The sequence below is a fragment of the Ursus maritimus genome, unplaced genomic scaffold, assembly GCF_017311325.1.
Source record: "Ursus maritimus isolate PB19 unplaced genomic scaffold, ASM1731132v1 scaffold_10, whole genome shotgun sequence".
Classification (NCBI taxonomy): Eukaryota; Metazoa; Chordata; class Mammalia; order Carnivora; family Ursidae; genus Ursus; species Ursus maritimus.
The window spans coordinates 2,504,801-2,531,214 of record NW_024423344.1 but is presented as its reverse complement, the minus strand read 5'-3'; the positions used below and the strand labels follow the sequence as shown (position 1 = coordinate 2,531,214).

Sequence of the window (26,414 nt, the reverse complement as noted above, 5' to 3'; positions counted from 1 at the left end):
AATCTAGCAAGGGAAACAAACATTCATGTCCAAGAGGCAGAGAGGACCCCTCCCAAGCTCAACCACGACAAACCTACACCACGTCACGTCATAGTGCATTCACAAGTATTAGATCCAAGGATACAGTATTGAAAGCGGCCAGGGCAAAGAAATTTCTCATGTACCAAGGCAAAGGTATCAGAGTTACGTCAGACCTGTCTACACAGACCTGGAATGAGAGAAAGAGGTGAGGGGGGCATTTTTAAAGCTCTTTCAGAGAAAAACATGCTGCCAAGGATCCTCTATCCAGCAAGGATGTCATTCAGAATTGATGGAGAGATAAAGACCTTCCAGAATTGCCAGTCACTGACCAATTTCATAACCATGAAACCAGCCCTACAGGAGATATTAAGGGGGGTTCTATAAAGGTAAAAAGGCCCAAGAGTGATACAGAACAGAAAGTCACAACCGATACAAAGACTTTACTGTCAACATGGCATCATTAAAATCATATTTCTCAGTATTCAGTCTCAATGTAAATGGCCTAAATGCTCCCATAAACGCCACAGGGTTGCAGATTGGATAAAAAGACATGACCCATCCATTTGCTGTCTACAAGAGACTAATTTTGAACCCAAATATAAATTCAGGCTGAAAGTAAAGGGATGGAGTACCATCTTTCACGCAAATGGACCTCAAAAGAAAGCTGGGGTAGAAATTCTCATATCAGACAGATTGGATTTTAAACTAAACACTATAGTTAGAGATACAGAAGGCAACTATATTATTCTTAAAGGAGGTATCCAACAAGTGCATATGACAATTATAAATATATATGCCCCCAACAGGGGAGCAGCAAGATACACAAGCCAACTCTTAACCACAATAAAGAGACATATAGATAACAATACATTAATAGTAGGGGACCGCAACACCCCACTATCAGAAATAGACAGAACACACATGCAAAAAAATCGACAAAGAAACAAGGGCTTTGAATGCCATACTTGACGAGTTGGACCTCATAGATATATATAGAACACTACACCCCAGAACCAAAGAATACTCATTCTATTCTAATGCCCATTGAACATTCTCAAGAATAGACCATGTTCTGGGTCACAAAACAGGTCTCAACTGATACCAAAAGACTGAAATTATTCCCTGCATATTCTCAGACCACAACGCTTTGAAAGTGCAACTCAACCACAAGGAAAAATTTGGAAGAAACTCAAACACTTGGAGACTAAGAACCATCCTACTCAGGAATGACTCAATAAACCAGGAAACCAAAAATCAAATTAAACAATTTATGGAGACCAACGAGAAAGAAAACACAACGGTCCAAAACCTATGGGATACTGCAAAGGCAGTCCTAAGGGGGAAATACATAGCCATCCAAGCCTCACTCAAAAGAATAGAAAAATCTAAAATGCAGTTTTTATATTCTCACCTCAAGAAGCTGGAACAGCAACAGAGGGACAGGCCTAATCCACGCACGAGGAACCAGTTGACCAAAATTAGAGCTGAAATCAATCAAGCAGAAACCAGAAGTACAGTAGAGCAGATCAACAGGACTAGAAGCTGGTTCCTTGAGAGAATCAATAAAATTGACAGACCACTGGCAAGACTTATCCAAAAGAAAAGAGAAAGGACCCAAATTATTAAAATTATGAATGAAAAAGGAGAGGTCACGACGAACACCATTGAAATTGGAAGGATTATTAGAAATTTTTATCAACAGCTATATGCCAATAAACTAAGCAATCTGGAAGAGATGGAATCCTTCCTGGAAACCTATAAACTACCAAGATTGAAACCGGAAGAAATTGATTCCTTAAACAGGCCAATGAATTATGAAGAAATTGAGTCAGTGATAAACAACCTTCCAAATAACAAAACTCCAGGCCCGGACGGTTTTCCTGGGGAATTCTACCAAACATTCAAAGAAGAAATAATACCTATTCTCCTAAAGCTATTTCAAAAAATAGAAACAGAAGGAAAGCTACCAAACTCATTCTATGAGGCCAATATTACCTTGATCCCCAAACCAGGCAAAGACCCCATCAAAAAGGAGAATTACAGACCGATTTCCCTAATGAATATGGACGCCAAAATCCTCAACAAGATACTTGCTAATAGAATCCAACAGTACATTAAAAGGATTATCCATCACGATCAAGTGGGATTCATACCTGGGATGCAAGCGTGGTTCAATATTCGCAAATCAATCAGCGTGATACATCATATCAACAAGAAAAGACTCAGGAACCATATGATCCTCTCAATCGATGCCGAAAAAGCATTTGACAAAATACAGCATCCTTTCCTGATTAAAACCCTTCAGAGTGTAGGAATAGAAGGTACATTTCTCAATCTCATAAAAGCCATCTATGAAAAGCCTACTGCAAATATTATTCTCAATGGGGAAAAGCTGGAAGCCTTTCCCTTAAGATCAGGAACTCGACAAGGATGCCCACTCTCGCCACTATTATTCAACATAGTACTAGAAGTCCTTGCAACAGCAATCAGACGACAAAAAGGGATCAAAGGTATTCAAATTGGCAAAGAAGAAGTCAAAATGTCTCTCTTTGCAGATGACATGATACTCTATATGGAAAACCCAAAAGAAGCCACTCCCAAACTATTAGAAGTTATAGAGCAATTCAGTAACGTGGCGGGATACAAAATCAATGCTCAGAAATCAGTTGCATTTCTATACACGAATAACGAGACCGAAGAAAGAGAAATTAGGGAATCCATCCCATTTACAATAGCACCAAAAACCATACGTTACCTTGGAATTAACTTAACCAGAGACGTAAAGGACCTATATTCTAGAAACTATAAATCACTCTTGAAAGACATTGAGGAAGACATAAAAAGATGGAAAGATATTCCATGCTCATGGATCGGAAGAATTAACATAGTTAAAATGTCCATGCTACCCAGAGCAATCTACACTTTCAATGCTATCCCGATCAAAATACCAAGGACATTTTTCAAAGAACTGGAACAAACAGTCCTTAAATTTGTATGGAAACAGAAAAGGCCCCGAATCTCCAAGGAACTGTTGAAAAGGAAAAACAAAGCTGGGGGCATCACAATGCCGGATTTCGAGCTGTACTACAAAGCTGTGATCACAAAGACAGCATGGTACTGGCACAAAAACAGACACATAGACCAATGGAACAGAATAGAGAGCCCAGAAATGGACCCTCGGCTCTTTGGGCAACTAATATTTGATAAAGCAGGAAAAAACATCCGGTGGGAAAAAGACAGTCTCTTCAATAAATGGTGCTGGGAAAATTGGACAGCTACATGCAAAAGAATGAAACTTGACCACTCTCTCACACCATACACAAAAATAAACTCCAAATGGATGAAAGACCTCGATGTGAGACAGGAATCCATCAAAATCCTAGAGGAGAACATAGGCAGCAACCTCTACGACACCGGCCAAAGGAACCTTTTTCATGACACATCTCCAAAGGCAAGAGAAACAATAGATAAAATGAACTTGTGGGACTTCCTCAAGATAAAAAGCTTCTGCACAGCCAAGGAAACAGTCAAAAATACTAAGAGGCAGCCCACGGAATGGGAGAAGATATTTGCAAATGACACTACAGATAAAAGACTGGTATCCAAGATCTACAAAGAACTTCTCAAACTCAATACGCAAGAAACAAATAAACAAATCAAAAAATGGGCAGAAGATATGAACAGACACTTTTCCAATGATGACATACAAATGGCTAACAGACACATGAAAAAATGTTCAAAATCACTAGCCATCAGGGAAATTCAAATCAAAACCACACTAAGATACCACCTTATGCCAGTTAGAATGACAAAAATTGACACGGTAAGAAACAACAATTGCTGGAGAGGATGTGGAGAAAGGGAATCCCTTCTCCATTGTTGGTGGGAATGCAAGTTGGTACAGCCACTCTGGAAAACAGTGTGGAGGTCCCTTAAAAAGTTAAAAATTGAGCTACCCTATGATCCAGCAATTGCACTACTGGGTATTTACCCGACAGATACAGACGTAGTGAAGAGAAGGGCCATATGAACCCCAATGTTCATAGCAGCACTGTCCACAATAGCCAAAGCGTGGAAGGAACCGAGATGCCCTTCAACAGATGACTGGATTAAGAAGTTGTGGTCCATATATACAATGGAATATTACTCAGCTATCAGAAAGAACGAGTTCTCAACATTTGCTGCAACATGTCTGGCACTGGCACTGGAGGAGATAATGCTAAGTGAAATAAGTCAAGCAGAGAAAGACAATTATCATATGGTTTCTCTCATCTATGGAACATAAGAACTAGGAAGATTGGTAAGGGAAGAAAGGGATAAAGAAAGGAGGGGTAATCAGAAGGGGGAATGAAGCATGAGAGACTATGGACTCTGAGAAACAAACTGAGGGCTTCAGAGCGGAGAGGGGTGGGGGAATGTGATAGGCTGGTGATGGGTAGTAAGGAGGGCATGTATTGCATGGTGCACTGGGTGTTAAACGCAACTAATGAATCATCGAACTTTACACCAAAAACCAGGGATGTACTGTATAATGACTTACATAAAGTAATAAAAAAAATTTAAAAAAAAACCCACAGCTCATTCTCAATGGGGAAAACCTGAGAGCTATTCCCCTAAGGTCAGGAACACGGCAGGGATGTCCACTATCAGCACTGCTGTTCAACATAGTACTAGAAGTCCTAGCCTCTGCAATCAGACAACAAAAAGAAATAAAAGGCATCCAAATCGGTGAAGAAGAAGTCAAACTCTCATTCTTTGCAGATGACATACTTTTTTTTTTTAATTTTATTTATTTAACAGAGATAGAGACAGCCAGCGAGAGAGGGAACACAAGTAGGGGGAGTGGGAGAGGAAGAAGCAGGCTCATAGCGGAGGAGCCTGATGTGGGGCTCGATCCCATAACACCGGGATCACGCCGTGAGCCGAAGGCAGACGCTTAACCGCTGTGCCACCCAGGTGCCGCAGATGACATGATACTTTATGTGGAAATCCCAAAAAACTCTACCCCAAAACTACTAGAACTCATACAGGAATTCAGCAAAGTGGCAGGATATAATGTCAATGCACAGAAATCAGTTGGATTTCTATGCACTTACAATGAGACAGAAGAAAGAGAATTTAAGTAGTCAATCCCATTTACATTTGCCCCACAAACCATAAAATACCTAGGAATAAACCTAACCAAAGAGGCAAAGTATCTGTACTCAGAACACTATAGAACACTCCTGAAAGAAACTGAGGAGTCCACATAAATAAATGGAAAAACGTTCCATGTGCATGAATGGGAAGAACAAATATTGTGAAAATGTCTATGCCACCTGGAACAATCTACACATTCAATGCAATCCCTATCAAAATACCATCTACTTATTTCACAGAGCTGGAACAAACAATCCTAAAATTTGTATGGAACCAGAAAGACCCCGAATTGCCACAGGAAAGTTGAAAAAGAAAACCAAAGGTGGTGGCATCACAATACCAGACTTCAAGCTCTATTACAAAGCTGTGATCATCAAGACAGCATGGTACTGGCATAAAAACAGACACGTAGATCAATGGAACAGAAGAGAGAACCCAGAAATGGACCCTCAACTCTATGGTCAACAAATCTTCGACAAAGCAGGAAAGAATATCTAATGGAAAAAAGATGGTCTCTTCAACAAATGGTGTTGGGAAAATTGGGCAGCCACATGCAGAAGAATGAAACTGGACCATTTTTTTTATACTATACAGAAAAATAGACTGAAAATTGAAGAAGACCTAAACATGAGACAGGAATCCATCAAAATCCTAGAGGAGAACAGAGGCAGTAACCTCTTTGACCTCAGCCGCAGCAACTTCTTGCTAGATATGTCTCCGAAGGCAAGGGAAGCAAGGGCAAAAATGAACTACTGGGACTTCATCAAGATAAAAAGCTTTTGCACAGCAAAGGAAACAGTTGACAAAACCAGAAGACAAACAACACGATGGGACAAGATACTTGTAAATGACATATCAGATAAAGGGCTAGTATCCAAAATCTATGAAGAACTTATCTAACTCAATGCCCAAAGAACAAATAAGAAATGGGCAGAAGACATGAATAGCCATTTCTCCAAAGAACACATACAAATGGCCGACAGACACATGAAAAAATGTTCAACGTTACTTGGCATCAGGGAAATACAAATCAAAACCACAATGAGATAGCACCCTCACAGCAATCAGAATGGCTAAAATTAACAAGTCAGGAAACAACAGATGTTGAAGGATGTGAAGAAAGGGGAACCCTCTTACACTGTTTGTGGGAATGCTGGTACAGTCACTCTAGAAAACAGTATGGAGCTTCCTCAAAAAGTTGAAAATAGAGCTGCCCTACAATCCAACAATTGCACTACTAGGTATTTACCCTAAACATACAAATGTAGTTATCCAAAGGGGCACCTACACCCCAAGTGTTCATAGCAGCAATGTCCACAATAGCCAAACTGTGGAAAGAGCCCAAATGTCCATTGACAGATGAATGGATAAAGAAGATGTGGTACATATATAAAATGGAATTTTACTCAGCCATCAAAAGAATGAAATCTTGCCATTTGCAATGACATGGGTGGAACTAGAGGGGGTTATGCTAAGTGAAATAAGTCAATCAGAGAAAAACAATTATGATATGATCTTACTGATATGTGGAATTTAAGAAAGAAAACAGAGGATCATGGGGAAGAGAGGAAAAAATAAAACAATACAAAATCAGAGAGGGAGACAAACCGTAAGAGACTCTTAATCGTAGGAAACTGAGGGTTGCTGGAGGGGAGGGGTGTGGGGGATAGGGTGACTGGGTGATGGACATTAATGAGGGCATGTGATGTAATGAGCACTGGATATTACATAAGACTGATGAATCACTGATCTCTACCTTTGAAACCAATAATACATTATATGTTAATTAATTGAATTTAAATTAAAAAACAAATTTTTAAAAAGAACAAAAAAAATCGTCTAACACAAATTCCACACAGATATCAAATTATTAAGCATTCCTTTATCATTCAAATGATTCAAAGTCACATTTAAGGTTAAAGTTCAATTTGGCCAAATACAAAACAGACCTGAATTTTTCAATTATTTCTGAATCAGGCATGTACAAAACATTCAGATATGAACTTAAAGACAGCTTTAAAATTTTTAGTATACAATGTAAATTGATTATAAATTAAAACCAACACAACTTATTTCTAGTAGGACACTTTCAGAAATGAAACCTTGTCCTAGGACCAAGTCAGTCATTTTGTAATTGATAATGAGATACTTCTTTGCGAAATAGGAATAAGAAAAATACACGAAGAAGAGTACCTTAAGGAAGGTATTTTTAAAAATTTTTACATAATAAAGTAATATAGTTATCACAATAAAGATGAAGTAAAATGGAATATCATTCAAGAAAATAGAAATAATGATGAATTAAATTCTATTTCTAGGGATAAAATCAAATCCCAACACAAGGCATTTGAGTAAACATGAAATCAGTATAGTTACTTACTGTATAAGAGAAGCTCTTTCGAAGTATTGAATAGCTTTTTCACAAAACTGGGTGTCAATGTAATAGGCTCCAAGCCACTCAATGACTTCAATGTTAGAGGGGAAATACCTGTACGACTGGGAAAAATATGGAATGTGACAATACAACATCAGTGACAACGTATAATTTACACCTCAACATTTTACCTACTGAATGGATTAATTTATCCAATGTGAAGTGTCTTAGTAAAAAATCTGAGCTGTCATAAGTACTTTATAAGTTTTGAAACTACAAGATTTAGAAAACTTAACATTTGACATATTTTTAAATTACCTATCAGTAGCTTTTTGATGTACCGATAGACGATCTGAGTCAAATTAAATAACAGAATTTAAAAAAGGATGAAAATCATGCTTCAAGGGAACAATGAATTTGTACTTTTAATTCTTTTATTAAATTAATCAAAAACTGACTTTATATTCCACAAATGCTTTATTTTATTTTATATCATTATTCATTTAGAAACTAGTAACCATTTCTAAATTTTAAAAAATAAAAGGCCTGCTGACTGTTTTATAACAATTTGTAAAAAGCTAAAAACAAGAAGGAAAGTAAGATTATACCTACCTCATAGTAATATTGAAATGCTTGGGATTTATCTCCTTCACTATCATATAATTCTCCTAGTTTCGACAAAGCTCTAGAATCCGTTGGAACAACACTGATCAATTGCATTAACCATTCAATAGCTTGATTGGGATCCTCCATTAATTCATATCTTGGACAATTTTAGTTAAGGGTAATACAATTTTTCTAAGTTCATTGATCAATAAGGAAATCTAAAAACAACATTACAGTAAAAATATTTCTTAGTCTATAGTAATGTGCTATTTAATACTGTTTACTCTGAATTTCTTCAGGGATGAGGATGAAAAATGGAGCACTGTAACACTCATGTTCCATATATACCTTGCTTTTCCTTTTGCTTCATTACGATCCGCTAAGATCAACTTGCAAATTTCTAGCAGAATTAACAGTTTGCTCTTTGGTTCAAAGCACTATCCAAAATTTGTCCTTAATAAAAATGCCTGAAAGTTGTGTTCAATTATTCTACCTCTCAACATATTAAGGGAAGAGTTTCCATGTATCTTCCTGTGAGTGTTCCCTAATTAGATTATAAACCCCAAATAGGGAGTTCTTTTTCTGTAGCTTTTGTGCCTAGTAAATCCTCTGCATACACTCAAATAATTTAGTCCCACCAATACTTACTGAGTACTATTTATTTTTATATTAAATGTCTCAGTGAAATGAAAATATTCCAATCCAAAGTTTTATTGAAAAAGAAGAATCTTCTGAGTTGTTTTTTTTTTTTTTAAAGATTTTATTTATTTATTTGAGAGAGAAAGAGGGAGAGCATGAGCAGGGGGAGGGACAGAGGGAGAGGGAGAAGCAGACTCCCCACTGAACTGGGAGAGCCTGACGCAGGGCTCAATCCCAGAACCCTGCGATCATGACTTAAGCCGAAGGCAGACACTTAACCAACTGAGCCACCCAGGTGCCCCAGGAATCTTGTTTTTAATGATGACAAATGTGATACCATAAGAGAAATATAAAAATAAGAAAATGTATTCAAACTGCCTTAAACATATCAATTGCTTAACTGAATCCAAACTGATCGTGAACTGGCACATCGTGATAGTGGCAATTTCAAAGAGATCAAATGGACAAAACAAAAAAGCTAAAAGGAATAAACATGAAACCATCTGCTCTAAAAATAATTTTTTCTTTAAAAAATGTTTTATGTACTCTAACAAAAGTAGAGCAGATAGTATTTAAAATTATTAATGGTATACCTTATAACATACTTTTTCCCAACATATTTCTATAAAATTTATATCAAGATAATGCTATCTTAAAAACCTACATAAGATTTTAACCTTGGGGTGCCTGGGTGGCTCAGTCAGGCGACCAATTCTTGATTTCAGCTCAGGTCTGATTTCAGGGTCACAGGATCAAGCCCCCTCTTGAGCTCAGCAGGAAGTCTGCTTCTCTCCCTCTTCCTCTGCCCACCTCCCTCTCTAAAGATAAATAAGTAGAATCTTTTTTTAAAAAAGAGAGATTTTAACCTTTGGCACCTGGGTGGCACGGTCAATTAAGCATCTGACTCTTGGTTTTGGCTCAAGGCATGATCTGAGGATGGTGAGACTGAGCCCTGTGATAGGCTCTGTGCTGAGCATGGAATCTGCCTGAGTTTCTCTTTCCCTCTCCCTGTGCCCTTCCCCCCATGCATTCATGCACACTCTCTCACTGTCTCTCTCTCTCACAAATAAATAAAATCTTAAAAAAAAAAATCTTAACCCTTCCCAAATATTGTTGAGAAAGCTTATTATTTTTAAAATAAGTAGAAAAATTAAAATGCTTTTCAAATACTGTCAAAGGCATTAAAACCATTTACAAATTTCTGCTTCTTCAACCAAAGGCAAGGAAAAAAAAGCCCAAACTAAAGAAAGCCAGGAGTTGTAGAAGAAATTGACACGGGAGGAATGTTTTCTATTTCAACATTCCCCAGAGTTCTAAACATAATACTGGCACATACGGCACACAGTCAATAAGTAACTACTGAATGAATGGAATGAATGAGTGAATTCATATAAGCTACTGGCTAATTTTGTAGGGTAAAGGCCTTTGAAGAGTTATACTCATTAAACCTATAGGTCAGCTAAAATAATTAAGACAAGTCTTGTTAACCAAACTCAATCAATAGTACTAATCGGTAATAAACTATATTTTCCTTTTAAATAGTAAGTTACTGCTTCAAAAATACCCTACAAGACTCAGAGTTAATACATTCTAAAGTATCTAATCTACAATGACTAGCTTACATGTATTAAATATGTTATACACAATTATTTCAATTGTTACTTCCCAAATTAAGAAATAATAGTTTTGAGCTTTAAATAATTCCTTTTATAATGCAAGTGATCTTTTAAAACAGGATCACCCAAAAACCAGACTCTTAACTATAGAGAACAAACAGATGGCTACCAGAGGGCAGGTGGGTGGGGGGATGGCAGAAACAGGTGATGGGGATTAAGGAGGGGACTTATCATGATGAGCACCGAGTAATGTATAGAATTATTGAATCACTATGCTATACCTCTGGAACTAATATAACACTTGTGTATTAACACTAGTATTAACTAAACTGGAATTAAAAATAGAAAAAATAAAACAGGATCACTCAAATATTTTTATCTCATATTAATCGGATAGGTTTTAAAATATTACCCTCACCAATTAACTAATTAGTTAAGGTTATTTAATGATTGGTACTCAATCACCAAATGAATTAACAACTGTCCTCAAGTTTTTCACATAAGATACACATTTGCTATCTGGTAAAGAACTTGGGCACTGTTTCTCAAGATTGCATGAAGTTTCAGGAAACAATCCAAAGCTTCATCGAGCCGGTTTAGCCTCTTATAGGTAAGGCCTTAGAAAGAAGAAAGAAAAAAGCTATAAGCATTATTACTGGTAGTAATTTTCTCAAAGTCACAGAATAAATCCTTATATATATGTAATATTCATCCAGAAGAGAAAATAAAGATGAATAGGTTTTTTTTTTTTTTAAAGAACAAGGTAGGGGGGCGCCTGGGTAGCGCAGTCGTTAAAGCGTCTGCCTTCGGCTCAGGGCGTGATCCCGGCGTTCCGGGATCGAGTCCCACATCGGGCTCCTCCGCTGGGAGCCTGCTTCTTCCTCTCTCACTCGCCTGCTGTGTTCCCTCTCTCGCTGGCTGTCTCTCTGTCACATAAATAAATAAAATCTTAAAAAAAAAAAAAAAAAGAACAAGGTAGGGGAGGGGATTTCCCACTAACATTTGGCAGACACCAAAACATGCTATAATGCTTTAGTGATTGTAAAGTGTGGGAGGGGACCAGGAATAGAGAGATACATCAGCAGAATACATAGTTCAGAAACTGACTCAGTTACAGAATTTAAACTCTGTGGGGTCTAAGGGACTAGTAACAAAAGGTGCCAGGGCAATTGACTATACATGAAACAAAAAATGTACTTTCCTATTTTGAATACATTCAAAATTGATGGGTATTAAGGAGGGCATGTATTGCATGGTGCACTGGGTGTTATACGCAAGTAACAAATCATGGAAATTTACATCAAAAATTAGGGATGTACAGTATGGTGACTAACATAATAAAAAATATTATTAAAAAAATCAAAACTTATTTTAAAACTAAACAGAAAAACAAAGATGTAAAAGTATGAAAAGAAAATACAGGAAAATGATTTATAATCTTGGGGAAGTATAGGGCTTCATAAAACAATAAATGAAGCCACACATTTTCAAAAAGCAAAATTTGACTATATAAAAATAGAAAAATTGTTTGACAAAAGAAATTACTAAGTTCAAAGTCAAGCAATGGCCTAAGAAAGGTATTTAAAACTTATAAAGAGGATAAGTAAATATATACCTAGGCAAGAAATCTGCATTAAGGCTTTTACTAATTCACTTCCCTCTGTCAGTAATGCCCTTTTCCAACTTACCCAAATGGTCACACCCTCCCTTCCTCCAATACGACTTTAAACTCTCCTTGACTCTGTCTAAAATGGCCAATATCTCCCTGCCTCCTCTCCTCCCAACCCAGCCAGGTCTTCTTTTCGCTTCTGGCAGGAGATTAAAGCCTCTTCTGGGGGAGGAAGGATCCAATTGGCTAGCAGGCAGTTCCCCAACTACACAGATCAGACAGATGGCTCTGTGGCAGGGTGCCAGTGCATCAATTTCACTTGTGGACTCAGAGATTCCACTCAGCTTTTAGCTGCAAACTCCTAAATGCGAGAAGACAGGCCTGGATCATCAGACATCTGAGGAGAGTTTGTGGCATGAAATATAGAGGATAAAATAAACAAGCAAACCCAAAAAAGCAAAACACACCTATGCAGGGAGAAGAAAACTTCAAAAGAAACTTCATTAATAACCCGAGATAAGACACAGTATTGCATCAACATGTTTGGCACACTGCAAACTCATGAACAGGAAGAAATCATATCCATGTCAGGTGACCTCTGACAGGCAGGGAAGGGAATGAGATGGTGGTACACCTCCAGGTCTTACAACATTTTGTTTAAAAACAATACCTGATATGAATATGACAAAATGTTAAAATGTGTTAAATATAGATGGTAGGAACATGGGTATTTATTCTTCTGTAAAATTTCTTTATGTTTGAAATTGATCATAAATAAAAAGGAAGAAAATGGTTTTTTCCCACCCATCAGTTTGGCAAAAGTTAAATAACCAATATTAACAGGAATTTGGGAAGTCAGTATCATACACTATGGTGGCACATAAATTGGAAAAGTCTTTTTAGAGGGCAAGAGACAACATCTATCCAAATTTTACATGTGTATAACTTTGGAATCATGAATACCATTAAAAATAATCTACAATCCAAGAAACTTTTCAATTTTTTGTTACAAGGAAGTCAACTCCTCCCTTTAATGAATTGGAGCTCTTTAAACCAACTTAAAAAAAAAGAAAAGAGAAAAAAATTTAAAGGAGAAAATGAAAAAAAGCAATTTTGCCCGTTTTACTCACCGATATTATAAAGTGCTTCAGTACAAGAAGAATCATTTCTTAGAGCCTCTTTATAGAATTCAGCTGCTTTCTCATAATCACCATTTGCAAAAACTGTATTCCCTTTATTAGTCAGAGCTGAGGGATTATATCTATCAGAGTTTACAGCTAAATCTGCATAGCTGCTGGCTTGTGCAAATTCATTTTCCTAAATAAAGTACAAAACGTACACAAAATATTTGGAGTTCATCACATATCTTCCTGACTGTTCTGGATTATAGACATGATAAATAGATTTTCTGAGATTACAAATATGATAAACAGAAATATTTTACATATCTTGGTCTTGACAGGCTTATTTTGCAAAAGATTTTTAATCAGCAGCCTCCTTCAACTACCCAAGTTTCTTACGACTGACTTCTTCACAGACTCATGGTTTGAATAACAACACTATTCACATGTAAGTGGCTCCATTTTGAATGCCCAAATTTCACATCAAAATTGGATCCAGTACTATGCTTCCCAAACCTAAAGCACTGAAATAGCTATAAAGGCATCACTATCCTTTCTACTCCTCAATCAAACTGGTTGCATCACATTCTAGGACTTGCATTTCTAGCAATGAATTGTCTTCTCTGTCTCCTCTGCCAACTGCTCCATCAGGACCTTGCCATCATTCACTTAAACTGCATGGACCTTTCAATTCTTAAATAGTGCAGCGTTTTGTCATGTCAGCTTGCTTAAGCTAGGAACCAGATTTCCTAGAATCCCCTTCCCCATATGGTTCTTGTCTAGAGTTGCCTGAAAGAAACTTGTGGGACATGTGGAATGCAGACATGAAGCAGCAGCTTTTACTCTCTGAAGGTCTTTTTCTGGTCATCAGTGGCAGGACCGATGCAGAAATGCCTATGGATTCCAGCCTGTCCTCATTCACTTTGACTCCACATCTGGCTCTTCCCAACTGTCCTATCCCTCCTGATCACAGCGACCCAGATCTCTGGTGGGGCTGGGCTCTAGACCCGCAGAGGAGGCAGTCATGCAGAGGCAACAGCTTTCCATAGGCCTCTCTCCATGAAGGCCCCCTTTGGGTGGCTGCTAGGGATGCTTGGACACTCACGCACTGATTGGTGATCCCTGTTCAGATCCCCTGACCCTCCTTCTGCACCTTCACCTCCACAGCTCCTCCACCACTGTGTAAATTCTAGTTCCCAGATCTCTTCTCCCGTAACACTCACAGTGACTGCTTCCCTGATTGAGCTTTTAAAAAACTGAGATACAATTCACATTTCTAAAAATGGACAATTCTGTGGCATTTAATACATTCGCAAAAAGTTGTACCACCATTACCAATATCTATTTCCAGAATTTTTTATCACCTCCAAAAGATATCCTCTACCCATGAGCAGTCACTCCCCATTCTCCCTCTGGCTCTGGCCCCTGGCAACCACTAATCTGCCCTCCATCTCCATGGATTTGCCTATTCTGGACACTTCATAATAGGTAGCTTTTTATGTCTGGCTTCCTTCACTTAGCATAATGTTTTCAAGGTTCATCCATGTTGTAATACGCATCAGTACTTCATTCCTGTTTACAGCTGAATAATATCCATTGAATGAAGAGGCCACATTTTGTTTACCCATTTATTGTTGATGGATACCTGGGTTGTGCCCACCTACTTTTGTTTATTATGAATAAAGCTGTTATGAACATTCACGTATTTGAATAAAAATTGGTACCTAAAAGTACGGTGCTGCTGTCATAAAAAATAAAACATATAACCTTGTCTTTTGGACTAGGCAGCACGCAAAATTTAAAGAAGCATTAGAACCATATTAGTGGAGGCTGGAGAGGCAGTAAGGAATTGTTAGCAGAGGCTGGCTAAAAGGAAAGTCATGTTTTACAGTTGAGAAACAACTGGGAAAACTGGCATCTACACTGACCTGGAAGACAGAAAGTGTACTTAGTAAATGTGTGCATGTGGCTGAGAAGGTTTCCAGGCAGGAGGTTAAAAGTACCAACTAACTTACTTTAACTGGGTATGATAAAGTACACAAAGAGAAAGGAGCTTAGGAGAGAACTGTTCAGATGTTTCAACAAGAATTTAGAAGAAATATAGAAAATCCAGGACTTGTTGGGTTGGAAAATAAAATTATTTCATGTCTCTAGTTTCTCTTAGCAGCAAGAGTCTCAAAGTAAGAACCGGTTTCAGGGTAGAGATCACATCAAGGGTGTGGCTGGAATACCCTTTGGGAACCTCTCAGAAAGATTTAAGGTAGTGCCTAGCAAAGCAGACCTTCTCTCTCAGGTAGAAAAAAGCTTCCGAGTATCTTTGGAAGTATCTATTCCACAAAAGCCTTGTACACCTAAGTGGAAAGGGCTGTGCCTTGAAAAGAACTGTGGATGTGGCTTTTGGGGCATGTGGGCACCCCCAATAAGATTTATAGAAAACCTGCCAAGTTTTTAAGGGAATTGTACCACCTTAAGTGTTGCCAGCTTGGATTAAAGGGACAGACACATTCCAAAATGAAAGAAGGCCTCTGGGTCCCCAATTTCTGGGCAGAAAGCAAGCTAAGAAAGTTAATCAGCTGCAAGTATAGGTTATTTCTTCTGTAAAAGGAAGGTGCCCTCTGAAAGGAAAGCCAAGAGCCACGGAGTCCAAAGGATTGGGGGTACCACTCCCAGGGATCAGAGATGGGCCCTAACTGAGGAACATTCCCTTTTCCCACTTTAGGGGGCACTGGCCACATGTACTTAGCTGGATTTCTGACCCATTAAGGACTGGAGACCGCTAGGTACCTCCATCTCATTTGAACAGGAGTATCTATTACAGTTACCCTATTCTTACTGCACCACAGGATGTTAAGTCTATGGGGGAGATGGTGGGTTTTTCTGTTCCCAGACCTTTGGGTCAAGAGGCCCTGTGCCTGAGAAAGCCCTATCTCTATCTTGACCTGATGCCGTGACTGGTGAGACTATGAGCATCCTTGGAGGGGTAATCATTTTGCATATGGAAAGGATGCACTGAATGCAGGCAGTGACAGACTTAAAATAAAAGCCCTAAAGAGTCACACCTCCCAGTATTCAGAGCCTTATATGGTTCTCTCCCATGTTTGTTTTGCCCAGAAGACTAACAACAAATTCAATGCACACAGGAGCCTGGTAAGCACCTGAGTCTATTGGGGTCTCCTCCTGTGGACCCTATCCCACGTAAGAAGTCTGGGCTCCCCTGCCAGAGAAGGAGGAAGAATGAAATGCTGGTCAGCAGCTCAGCTGTTGACGTGAGGGAAGCATTGGGACCATGCAGCCTCAGTCCAGGCTCAGAAGATGGCAGCAGGATGAGTGGCCCCAGGCCAGGCCAGCAGAAGGATCACCCAAGTGAACGCAGCCTTTTCAGGTAGAATATAAGCAAATACATGGTTATTTTAAGGCATGATGTTTTGGGGCAGCTTATTACAGAACAATAGAAACTGATTCAACTACATACTGGATACCAACAATATATATCCAATTATATATCATATATATAACTATGTACCAGACTCATAATTTTGCCTCAAAATAACTATTTTCCTCAGAACTATGCACAACAAATTATTGATCAGATATTGTGATGACTCTGCTAAGCTGACTAAATCTGGTTTTTTTCCTTTTTAAAAAATCTTGGTCTCCTCCCATATATTCAACAAACTTGGTAAAGATTTGGTCACTAAACCATTTTCACAAAAATCACAAATGATTTTCTAAATTCAAATGTAATGGCTGTAATGGAGACTGTGCTTCAGCCACTCATACCTGTCCTTCAGAAGTGCTGGGAATGTTGCTGGCCACCAGCCTCGGTGTCAGCCCTCTCTGAATCACTCTAGCCCAAAGAGAAAGAGGCGCCTTGCTCAAAGCTGCACCCCCTTCCTGGTGAGCAGGCTGTATCCAATGACTGGTTGATGCACAGGTACAATGGCCCAGCCCCCTCACCCCAGTAGGAGAGGGTGCTAAGCAGCCATCTCAATCCGGGGGGGTCCAGCAGGGTTGGCTAAGGCCTGTGGTGGCTGCGTCACAGCCCAACCTCCTTCTCTAATCAATGCTGCTTCCAATCCTTCTCCCTGAGGTGCTAATCCAAAGAGATCTGCCCAGTAAACTTCATGTAAGCTGATCTCCAGCTCAGAGTTTGCGGCGGTCACACCAGCAAAAGTGGCCTTTTCTGACCCTTCATTCTTGTGTACTACCTCTCTAATTTCAATGTTATAAACTTCCTCTTGGTGCTTTCCTTTACTTTAGACATCATACTATAGTTCTTTTCCTGTCTTCTTGATCAGAATCTTATTCTTGCATCTTTAATGTATGTGAATCCCAAAGTTAGTTCTCGGTTCTGTGCTATACTCTCTCACTTGGAAATACCCTCTATTCTCTTAGTCAGTTCAGGCTGCTATAGCGAAATACCACAGACTGGCTTAAACAGCAAACATTTATTTCTCATAGTTACTGAGGCTGGGAGGTCCAAGATCAAGGTGCCAGCAAATGTGGTGTCTGGTGAAAGCCACTTCCTGGTTTGCAGATGGCTTTCTTGCTGTGTCCTCACATGGCAGAGAGAGGGCTCTGATTCCTCCTTTTCTAATAAGGGCCCAAATCCCATCAGGGGACTCTCATGACTTTATCCCTCTCATGACTTCATCTAACTCTTAATTTCTCTCCAAGTCCTTACCTCCAAATACAGTCACATTGGGGGGTTGGGCTTCAATATAAGACTTTGGTTGGGGGAAGGGGACACAAAAAATTAGCCCATAGCATCTATTATCAAAGCTTTAATCTCTATAGAGATCATCATCAAATTTTTTGTTTAATCCTAACTTCCCATCTGAGATCAGTTCCACATGTTCCTGGACATTTCTATTGAAATATATCACCATCGCTACAAAATTTTTTAAAAAATATATTTAAAAACAAACTCAGCATCTCTCCCCCTAATCTGCAGCCTCCTCTGAACCTGCACCTAGCCTAGCACCACTCTCCTGCCAGACTTAAAATACTGGAGGCATTCTTCACCAGTGGTTTCGAGCTCTTTTCCATCGCAACACATGCAGGAAATGACATCTTTCCACTGTAACAGTTCGGCACAGCAGTAATTCTCAGTGGGGCACAAATCAGAAGCTTGAAGAGGGACTAGATATATAGTTTAACTAAATATAGTGATCCTTATGTACGCACCCCCTCCCAGCTTTCCAGCCTCTGTGCTTTTGTTCATTCCTTTAGTCTCCCAAAATGTTATTTGCCTCCACTGAATTTCTGAAGCACTTATTACCTACATTAATTTGTTGTTCTCTACTTTCAACCAACCGTCCTTTCTTCCCTCCTAGGCTACCTGCATGCCTCCTTTATTTCAAATGAGAAAGCATCCTTTAAGTGAGCTTCTAGGCTTTTGGAATTCCCCATGGTTGGGACCCAGCAGATGCTCAAAGTGCACTTCTTATGGATGACACTGTACCTTACATAAGTCATTGAACCCAAGGCATCACTTTCTTTACTACTAACACGGTGTTGAAATAGGGGGCACCTGGGTGGCTTAGTCGGTCAGGCGTCGGACTCTTGATCTTGGCTTACGTCATGATCTCGGAGTCATGATATCAGGCCCTGTGTTGGACTTCACACTGGGTGGGAAGCCTGCTCAAGATTCTCTCTCTCCCTCTGCCCCTCCCCTACCTCTCTCTTTCTTGCTCTAAAAAAATAAAAAGATCTCTAGCTCATCTCCCAGATCTACATTCTAAAATTCCCTGAGTGATGCTTTACCACCAAATTTTTCTTCCTCCCTTCTACTTCTGAGATGGTCCTCTCGCTCATGTCTACAGACTTGACCCTTGGCCCAGAATTTGTCATGATCAGACCCTCTAGACACCCAATTCTGCTAACATTCTCCACCAGTCTACTTTGGAGCCTCTCTAGGCATGTTCTTCAGGCAGAAATTCAGCAACATAAAAATACCACATTATCAACTTTTAGTTATTAAAATAACAAAACTTACCAAATAATAAAGAAATGAGAGGTTGGTTGCAGCTGCACTTTTCACTCTACTGTCCTTTTTTTCAAACATTTTTAAGGTCTCTACAGCCTAGGAATGAAATATCTGGAAGTTACTACCATTGTAATATGACAGTATTCAGGCTTAAGGTTGGGGGTAAAAATCAGTGTATCTAGAGTATAAGGCCAGGGAAGGACACAAAGGGGGTGGATGAGTATGTTTAAGAAACAGATGACAAGATGAGAATTTCATTTGAGAATTAAAATTTATAAAAAAGAATTTAAAAAACCCTAAAAATACAATAACTAAAAATTAAGAACAGAATAGATAGTTTTAACAGCAGATTAGATAAAGCTGGAGATGGTGGTAAATATTGGGCCATGTGAGTCTTATGACAGCTTAGTTTCTATCTTGCATAAGGGGGTGTAAGCGAGGTTTTACCTAAGAGACACGATCAAAAATTTGCTCTTTACAAAATAATTCTAGAATTTCTTCTTCTGGCTATTGGAGACCAGCCTACAGAACACCATTCTACAGAGAACAATCAAAGTTATATTAAAATATTACAAATATCTTTTGAAGGCACCAGAGAACTACTGAGGCAACCAGAATCTGAATGTTAAGATCCCAGAAAATGTTCAGACTAAATAAGCAAAGCAAATGAAGAGGCTAAGAAAAAGTCTCAGGAAAGAACATAGACATAAGGGAACGCAGTGAAAAGGTCTAACAGAAATGTAACTGGAGTTCCAAAAAGGGAAGAAAGACTAATGGTCAAGAATTTTCCAAAACTGATGACAGAAACTAATTCTGGAAGTATTACAAAAAATTATCTTAAGTAGATCCAAATATAATTATATTCTCCAGCCATGAGAAATGAAAGTGCATTTTTAACCTCTTGGCCAGTCTGAGACAATCCTAACCGAACAGGATATTTGGAATGGTCAAACACCTTGCATGAAAGGTGAGTACTCAACCTAGAAATGCCTGAGAAATAACAGAAAAAAAAGTGGAGGAAGGCAATGGGTTTTCCTTCCTTCTTTCAAAATATATTTACTGAATAAAAAAATGCTTGGCTTCTTGGCACCTTCTGCCCTTGGAGAGTTGAGTCCAACCAAAATCCTACTTTAGCTTTTATGATGGTCAAGAGCTGCTAATATTGAAAATATCTGACAAATCTGTGTCATGCAAGTGTTTGACCTCACACAAGGGACCTCAAATGAAGTACCATTAAATGTACTGACTCAATTTTTTTTAAGGATAAAAGATTTTAAAATACTACATTCTACGTATATTGGTTATAATATAGGTAATTATTCTTTTCAAGGGTTTTTGATTATTTTAAAGAAAACCACTGGAGGTTTCTAGGCTAGCAGTTTATAATTCCACAAAGTAAACCCTGGAAGAAAAAAAGACCCCAACATCATGTGCTCACTTTCGAGATTCTCTTTCTCACTTTCTTGGAAGGAGCTTTGACAGAATTGCCAAGAAGTTCCTAAAATACACCTCAGAAATTATTGCTGCTTGCATTGTTCATCCTGTAGAAGTTACCTCATTGACTCTTCACACAACCTCCATAGCTGTTAATGTCAAAGTCACTGCTATTTTGAATCTCTAAGTTTTATAAGCTGCGTTTCACTTTGAATAAGAATTGACATGTTTTAATCTTTAACTTTAGAGTGTGTCACAATAAATGTATGTGTTAATTTAAAATATAAGGCATATGAATAGGTATAACTCACACATCTATTAAATTCTCTGAAGTAAAGTGGAGAGAAAGAAATTGTTTTCTGGTATTTACGACATCCAAAAAGCAGATTAGCAAAAGCAAACTAACAATGACAATAATTTTTAAAAAACCAGATTGCTATATAGTAGTTTACATCATTCCTTTTAGAAACAACTATTCATATTATAGTCAAGAAAATGTCTTAGATTTTTAAATTTTCATCTTTTTTAACTTGTGGCTCATTATTAACAAGATTTTTAAGACTACATATAACACCAAATTTTTCTCCCCCAAAAAGGTTACTATGAATTCAAACAATATATAAAAAACAACGCACTCCTAAGCCACTACTTAAGAGGAATAACAGGAGTATTTTGAACTTTACAACATTCATTTAAAGATTTATTTAGTATTTATTTATTTATTTATTTATTTGAGAGAGAGAGAGAGAGAGAGACCGTGCGTGCATGACAGCATGAGTGGGGGCAAGGGCAGAGGAAGAAGGAGAGAGAAAAAATCCTCAAGCAGCCTCTCCGTTGAGTGCGGAGACAGAGATCATGACCTGAGTCAAAACCAAAAGTCGGCCACCCAACCGAGTGGGCCACCCAACCGAGTGAGCCATCCAACTGCCCCAAAACTTCACAATGTTCATTAAAAAATATCTGAGAGAATAAAAACATATTTCATATTTTAAATTTCTAAACTATAAATTACTCTTAAAAAGCTATACAATTATTCTAATAAAAGGAATATTCCCAGGATATCTGGTTTGAAATGGGCTGTTTTCATAACTGTTCTTTATATGTTCAATGAATGCATAGCCAATATTTCTGTTTTTATTTATTTATTTATTTTTTGTTTTTGTTTTTAAAAATAAAATATTATACATCAATTCATTTACAAGTGAAACTGATAAAAGTACACCTAATAAAATTAAATTTAATTATAAAAAGCAAAACAAATAATGAAAATAAATGTTGTTAGTTTGGGTTGTGTTTCTTTTTTCCACCCACGAACGATTAGGAAAATAGATATATCTCCATTTTGGGTTTCTTTCCTGACTGATGCCATCTACCTGCCTACTGGTTTCTGCATTCCACTGCATCGGTCCATACATTATCACTGGCCTTCAGACCAACCTACTTCATTTCATCCACCTTTGGCTTTTTAGTGGATTCCTTCTCTATTACAAAGGTGACTACCAAACAGCACTATCATCACAAAGAACCACACTCTGAGATTTCAGCATCTTTACTTAGCTATAGAATTATAACCTCATATAAGGTGTACATTTTTCTCTTATTTTGAATTGTAAATAAAGTAGTTCTCATCAAATGATCATTATGTCAACGCAAACCCTTTTAACCTAACAGTGTTCCTTTCAACTAAGTTTGTATTATACCCACCTCATCATACTTACAATATACAAATAAAAGAAACACAAAGTCAAAGCAGCAATGTTGAGAAGAAAGCAGAAATTACATTTTTGAAACACAGGTAAACTAATTAAAATCTTGCAAATGCAAATGGAACATAAGGTATTTTAAATGAGGATAGCTAGGAAAGCAGCAAACAATGTCATTTGGGTTAAATGAATTTTAAAATGAAAAAATTAGAGTTTATCCTTTAACGGACAGTTTTAAAACATAAATGGTAATACATTGTTAAATATTTCTAAAAAGACCATTTAAAAATAAAGTATCAAGAGAAAACTGGCAAACACTGTTTTCTCTATTTTGTCACCTATAACAGTACTTGTCACACACATAAAAATTATTTTTTTAGTGCACAGATGACTTTGGCAAGATAATAAAGACGAATTTGTCTGACTTCACTTCCACTGGAAAAGCATTATTAACACTTACAGAGAGTTATCACTGGCATTTTTAATGACCATGAGTGTGATGTTCAAATGACACAACACACATAAAGGTACTTTGAAAGTCTTTTTGGTGCTTTACAAATGCAAAAAAAAGGTGAAGCATACTAAATGCACATATACAATGGAACCAGTCCATGGGACTGCATTATATTAATCATATAATGATTGTATGAACCCTGGGGCTATATCTCTCCCCTCCTCTAGAAAGGAGTTTGTCATTTATGTTGTCTCCTAGACAAAAGGAAGGCTCTTAGGTAGGAAGAAAAACTGAAAACACAGGCTTGGGATAGGATGCAGGAAAGATATTGTGGTTTCCTCTGGCCCTGCCTCTCTGGGTCTAAAATTGGGAGGAGCTGAGCTTTCTAGTTGGGGGCACACATGACACTAATCATTGGTTTTATGAACCAGGATATCAAGTTTCATTCTGTTTATTCTCTTCTGTTATTGCCACCCCCATCCTTCCTTTTTAAAGCTGTCTATTCCTCTAGGTCTTGTCACAACTAGGTCTCATTTGAGAGAGACTGCTGAAGGTGGGTATCCATTCCATCTTGACCTAAGGTAGCAAGGTAGCAGTGGTACCAGCAAGAGATCCTGGAGGATTATGAAACTGTGCTTAGCAATGGGACCCTTTTATGCCCAATGCAATGTTAATGAGTAAACCAAATATACAAAACAGGCAACAGGAAAGCTGCTCTGGTGAGAACAGTAGATGGAAGCATCAGGCTACTAGCTGGCCTCCTGGACTTCCCTAATTCTAAAAAACCTTAGTGCTTTAGGGAACAGTTTGAAAACTCCTAGAGGAAAGTTAATCTCTGGACTAGACTATGGTTTAGTAATTTAGGAACCATGCTTTACATGGAAAGTATTTGGATGGGGACAAACAGGACAAACAGGTCAAAATTAAAGTAATACTGTATTATTGGAAATGATGTTAAGACAAGTAAAAATATTACTAAACTTCAGAATAATCACAGACAACAATATTCTGGAAAAAGTTTTGCAAGATTATTGTTTTCACCAGTTAACATATAAAAGTTCATCTAAAACTTTTAAAAACTTACTTGGTTGAAGTCCTTTTGTCTCAAGTATGTAATTGCTTTGTTTATTTCCAGATCATTTGCTAACTCTACATATTGAGAAGCTTTCACAACTTCAACACACCTATAATGCAAAGCATTAAAAAAGTTATTTTGTTTTGGCATATTTATGTTGTTGGTGGGGTCCTTATGACTTTTCAAAACAATGTTAAAGTGCCCCTTGTGCTAAGGCTAAGTACCTGATTTCTTCCAAAGCATGCAGTAAGATACTGAATTCTAGTTCTACACTAATCTTCTTATCTAACTCTCCTTTAGTTTATTGTCACTTCTAATTATTTATTGTATCTTAAATAAAATTGAATTGATATATATAGTCTCATTTTTTAATTAACCACTAAAACAATTTCAATTTGTAACAGGTAAAAATATTTCTATATATTTTTTCATCTTAAATGTTCTGATGGTGAAAAAAATTCTATAGAACTTGTAGAATATGCTTAAGTTTTATGTCCAACTTCAACGGACTATCATAGATCTGAGATCACACATCTAGAAAACTGTCAAGGAAGAATTTGAACACGATTTTTATTGATACCAAAATCTACCACACCAAGACTGTTCTTCAAATTGAGGTCGACTGAAATCAGTTTAGTTGATCATGACCCTTATTTAAAAAAAACAGAACATGTAAAATATCAAAGGGCATCACACATAAGGACAAGGACTGTTCCATACAACTTTTTTCAGTAAACAATATAAAATAAATTTCTTACTGGGGTTCTGGTTCAAAAATATTTCAAATCCAATGGCATGGACAAGGAATTTTTTAAAAGATTTATTTATTTATTTATTTATTTATTTATTTATTTATTTGAGAGAGAGAGAGAGAGACCATGAACATGGTGGGGAGGGGCAGGGGGGAGAGGGAGAGAGAGAATCTCAAGAAGACTCCCCGCTGAGTGTGGAGTCAATGTGGGGCTCAATCTCACTACCCTGAGATCATGACCTGAGCTGAAATCAAGAGTCAGATGCTTAACTGACTGAGCCACTCAGGCACTCCTGGCTTGGACAAATACTTTTAAAACATTGTAGCAGAAGATCCCTTTCTTCAGATAGAATCTTTTATTTTATTCTCGACTTACCAAAGAGCCTCTCTGCTTGCAGTGGGGATAGAGGATGTGAAGACTTGCCTGCACAGTACCCCTCTGAATGGCCCTCTGTCCCCAGCCCCACCCCAACAAAGTAGCCTATAAACATTAGAGACTGCAAGGGCTCCAAGAGAATGATCTGGAAACCACCGATACACCAATGCATTCAGCAAACATTTGTTGAATGTCTACTAGATGTCAGACATTATTATTTGGTACAGGGGCTAAAACAATAAAATATGGTTCATGCCTTTACAGGGGAAGCAGACCAGTAAAGTAAGTTCTGTGTAAGAGCTATTATAAAGGAATACAAGAATGTAGGGGTAGAAACTCTAAACCCGACTGGGGAAAGGTATTCCAGAGATATCTGCCACTCAGTTTGAATCTCAACTTTTTATTACTTATAAGAGACACACCTTAAATTAAGAATATAGAATCATCAAAAGTAAAGTGAAAAAAAGAAATACCACTAACCAAAAGAAAGCAGACAACGCAAACTTTAAGGCAAGAGACATTATGAGAAGTAATAAAGGACACTGTTTAATAAAAAGGGCTTAATAATCCACCAGGGATATACCCTTATTCTAAATCTTCAGGCACCCAATAACCTAACTTCAAAATAATATAAAACAAAAGTTAATAAACCTAAAGAAATGCAGAAATCTACAACTATAGTAAAAAACTTTTTTTTTAAAAAAGATTTTATTTATTTATTTGACAGAGAAAGAGACAGCCAGCGAGACAGTGAACACAGTCAGGGGGAGTGGGAGAGGAAGAAGCAGGCTACCAGTGGAGGAGCCTGATGTGGGGCTCGATCCCAGAACGCCGGGATCACGCCCTGAGCCGAAGGCAGACGTGTAACAACTGAGCCACCCAGGCGCCCCTATAGTAAAAGACTTTTAACATACCTCTCTCAATAGCTAAAAGAACAAGCAAACAAAAATCACTAAGGATAAAATGACAGATTCCTTAAAAAATACACCTTATCAAAAGTGACACAAGAAGAAAATCAGAAGTCTTGTATTTATTAAAACTCTTCTTATAAAGAAAACCTCAAATGCAGATGATTTTACTAGTGAATTCCTCCAACTGTTTAATAAAAAAATAATACCAATCCCATAAACTCCTTCAGAGGGGGGGAATATATCTGAACTTGTGATAAAAAGTCAGCTTACCCTTGTTAACAAAGTCAAAGACATTATTTTTAAAATTTTCAAACTTCAGGGGCACCTGCGTGGCTCAGTCAGTCTCCCTCCTTCTCCCTCTGCCCCCCCACCAGCACCGGCTTTCTCTCTCTCTCTCTTCTCCTCAAATAATAAATTCTTAAAATTATAAAGTTCATCCTTCTCATTAATATGGATGCAAAAATCCTCAGCTAAAGATTAGTAAGTCAAATCTAGTGATATTTTAAAAGGATAATACATCACAAACAAGTAGAGTTCATTCCAGATAATTTAACATTCAAAAAACAATCTTACAATTATTTGATAGATGGATTTTC

The 26,414-nt window shown here is 37.7% G+C and overlaps 1 protein-coding gene across 4 annotated transcripts in view; it reads right to left on the bottom strand.

Moving 5' to 3' along the window:
• IFT88 (intraflagellar transport 88) overlaps positions 1–26,414 on the bottom strand; it is a 145,624-nt gene that overhangs the window by 37,927 nt on the left and 81,283 nt on the right. For all 4 annotated transcript variants that reach the window (XM_040621247.1, XM_040621264.1, XM_040621252.1 and 1 more), the window contains 6 exons: positions 23,790–23,889; positions 19,124–19,210; positions 13,135–13,321; positions 10,904–11,012; positions 8,147–8,297; positions 7,541–7,656 (listed from right to left, as the gene is read on the bottom strand). In XM_040621247.1, the coding sequence (XP_040477181.1) occupies positions 7,541–7,656; positions 8,147–8,297; positions 10,904–11,012; positions 13,135–13,321; positions 19,124–19,210; positions 23,790–23,889 (750 nt within the window). The remainder of the gene's footprint in view (positions 1–7,540; positions 7,657–8,146; positions 8,298–10,903; positions 11,013–13,134; positions 13,322–19,123; positions 19,211–23,789; positions 23,890–26,414) is intronic.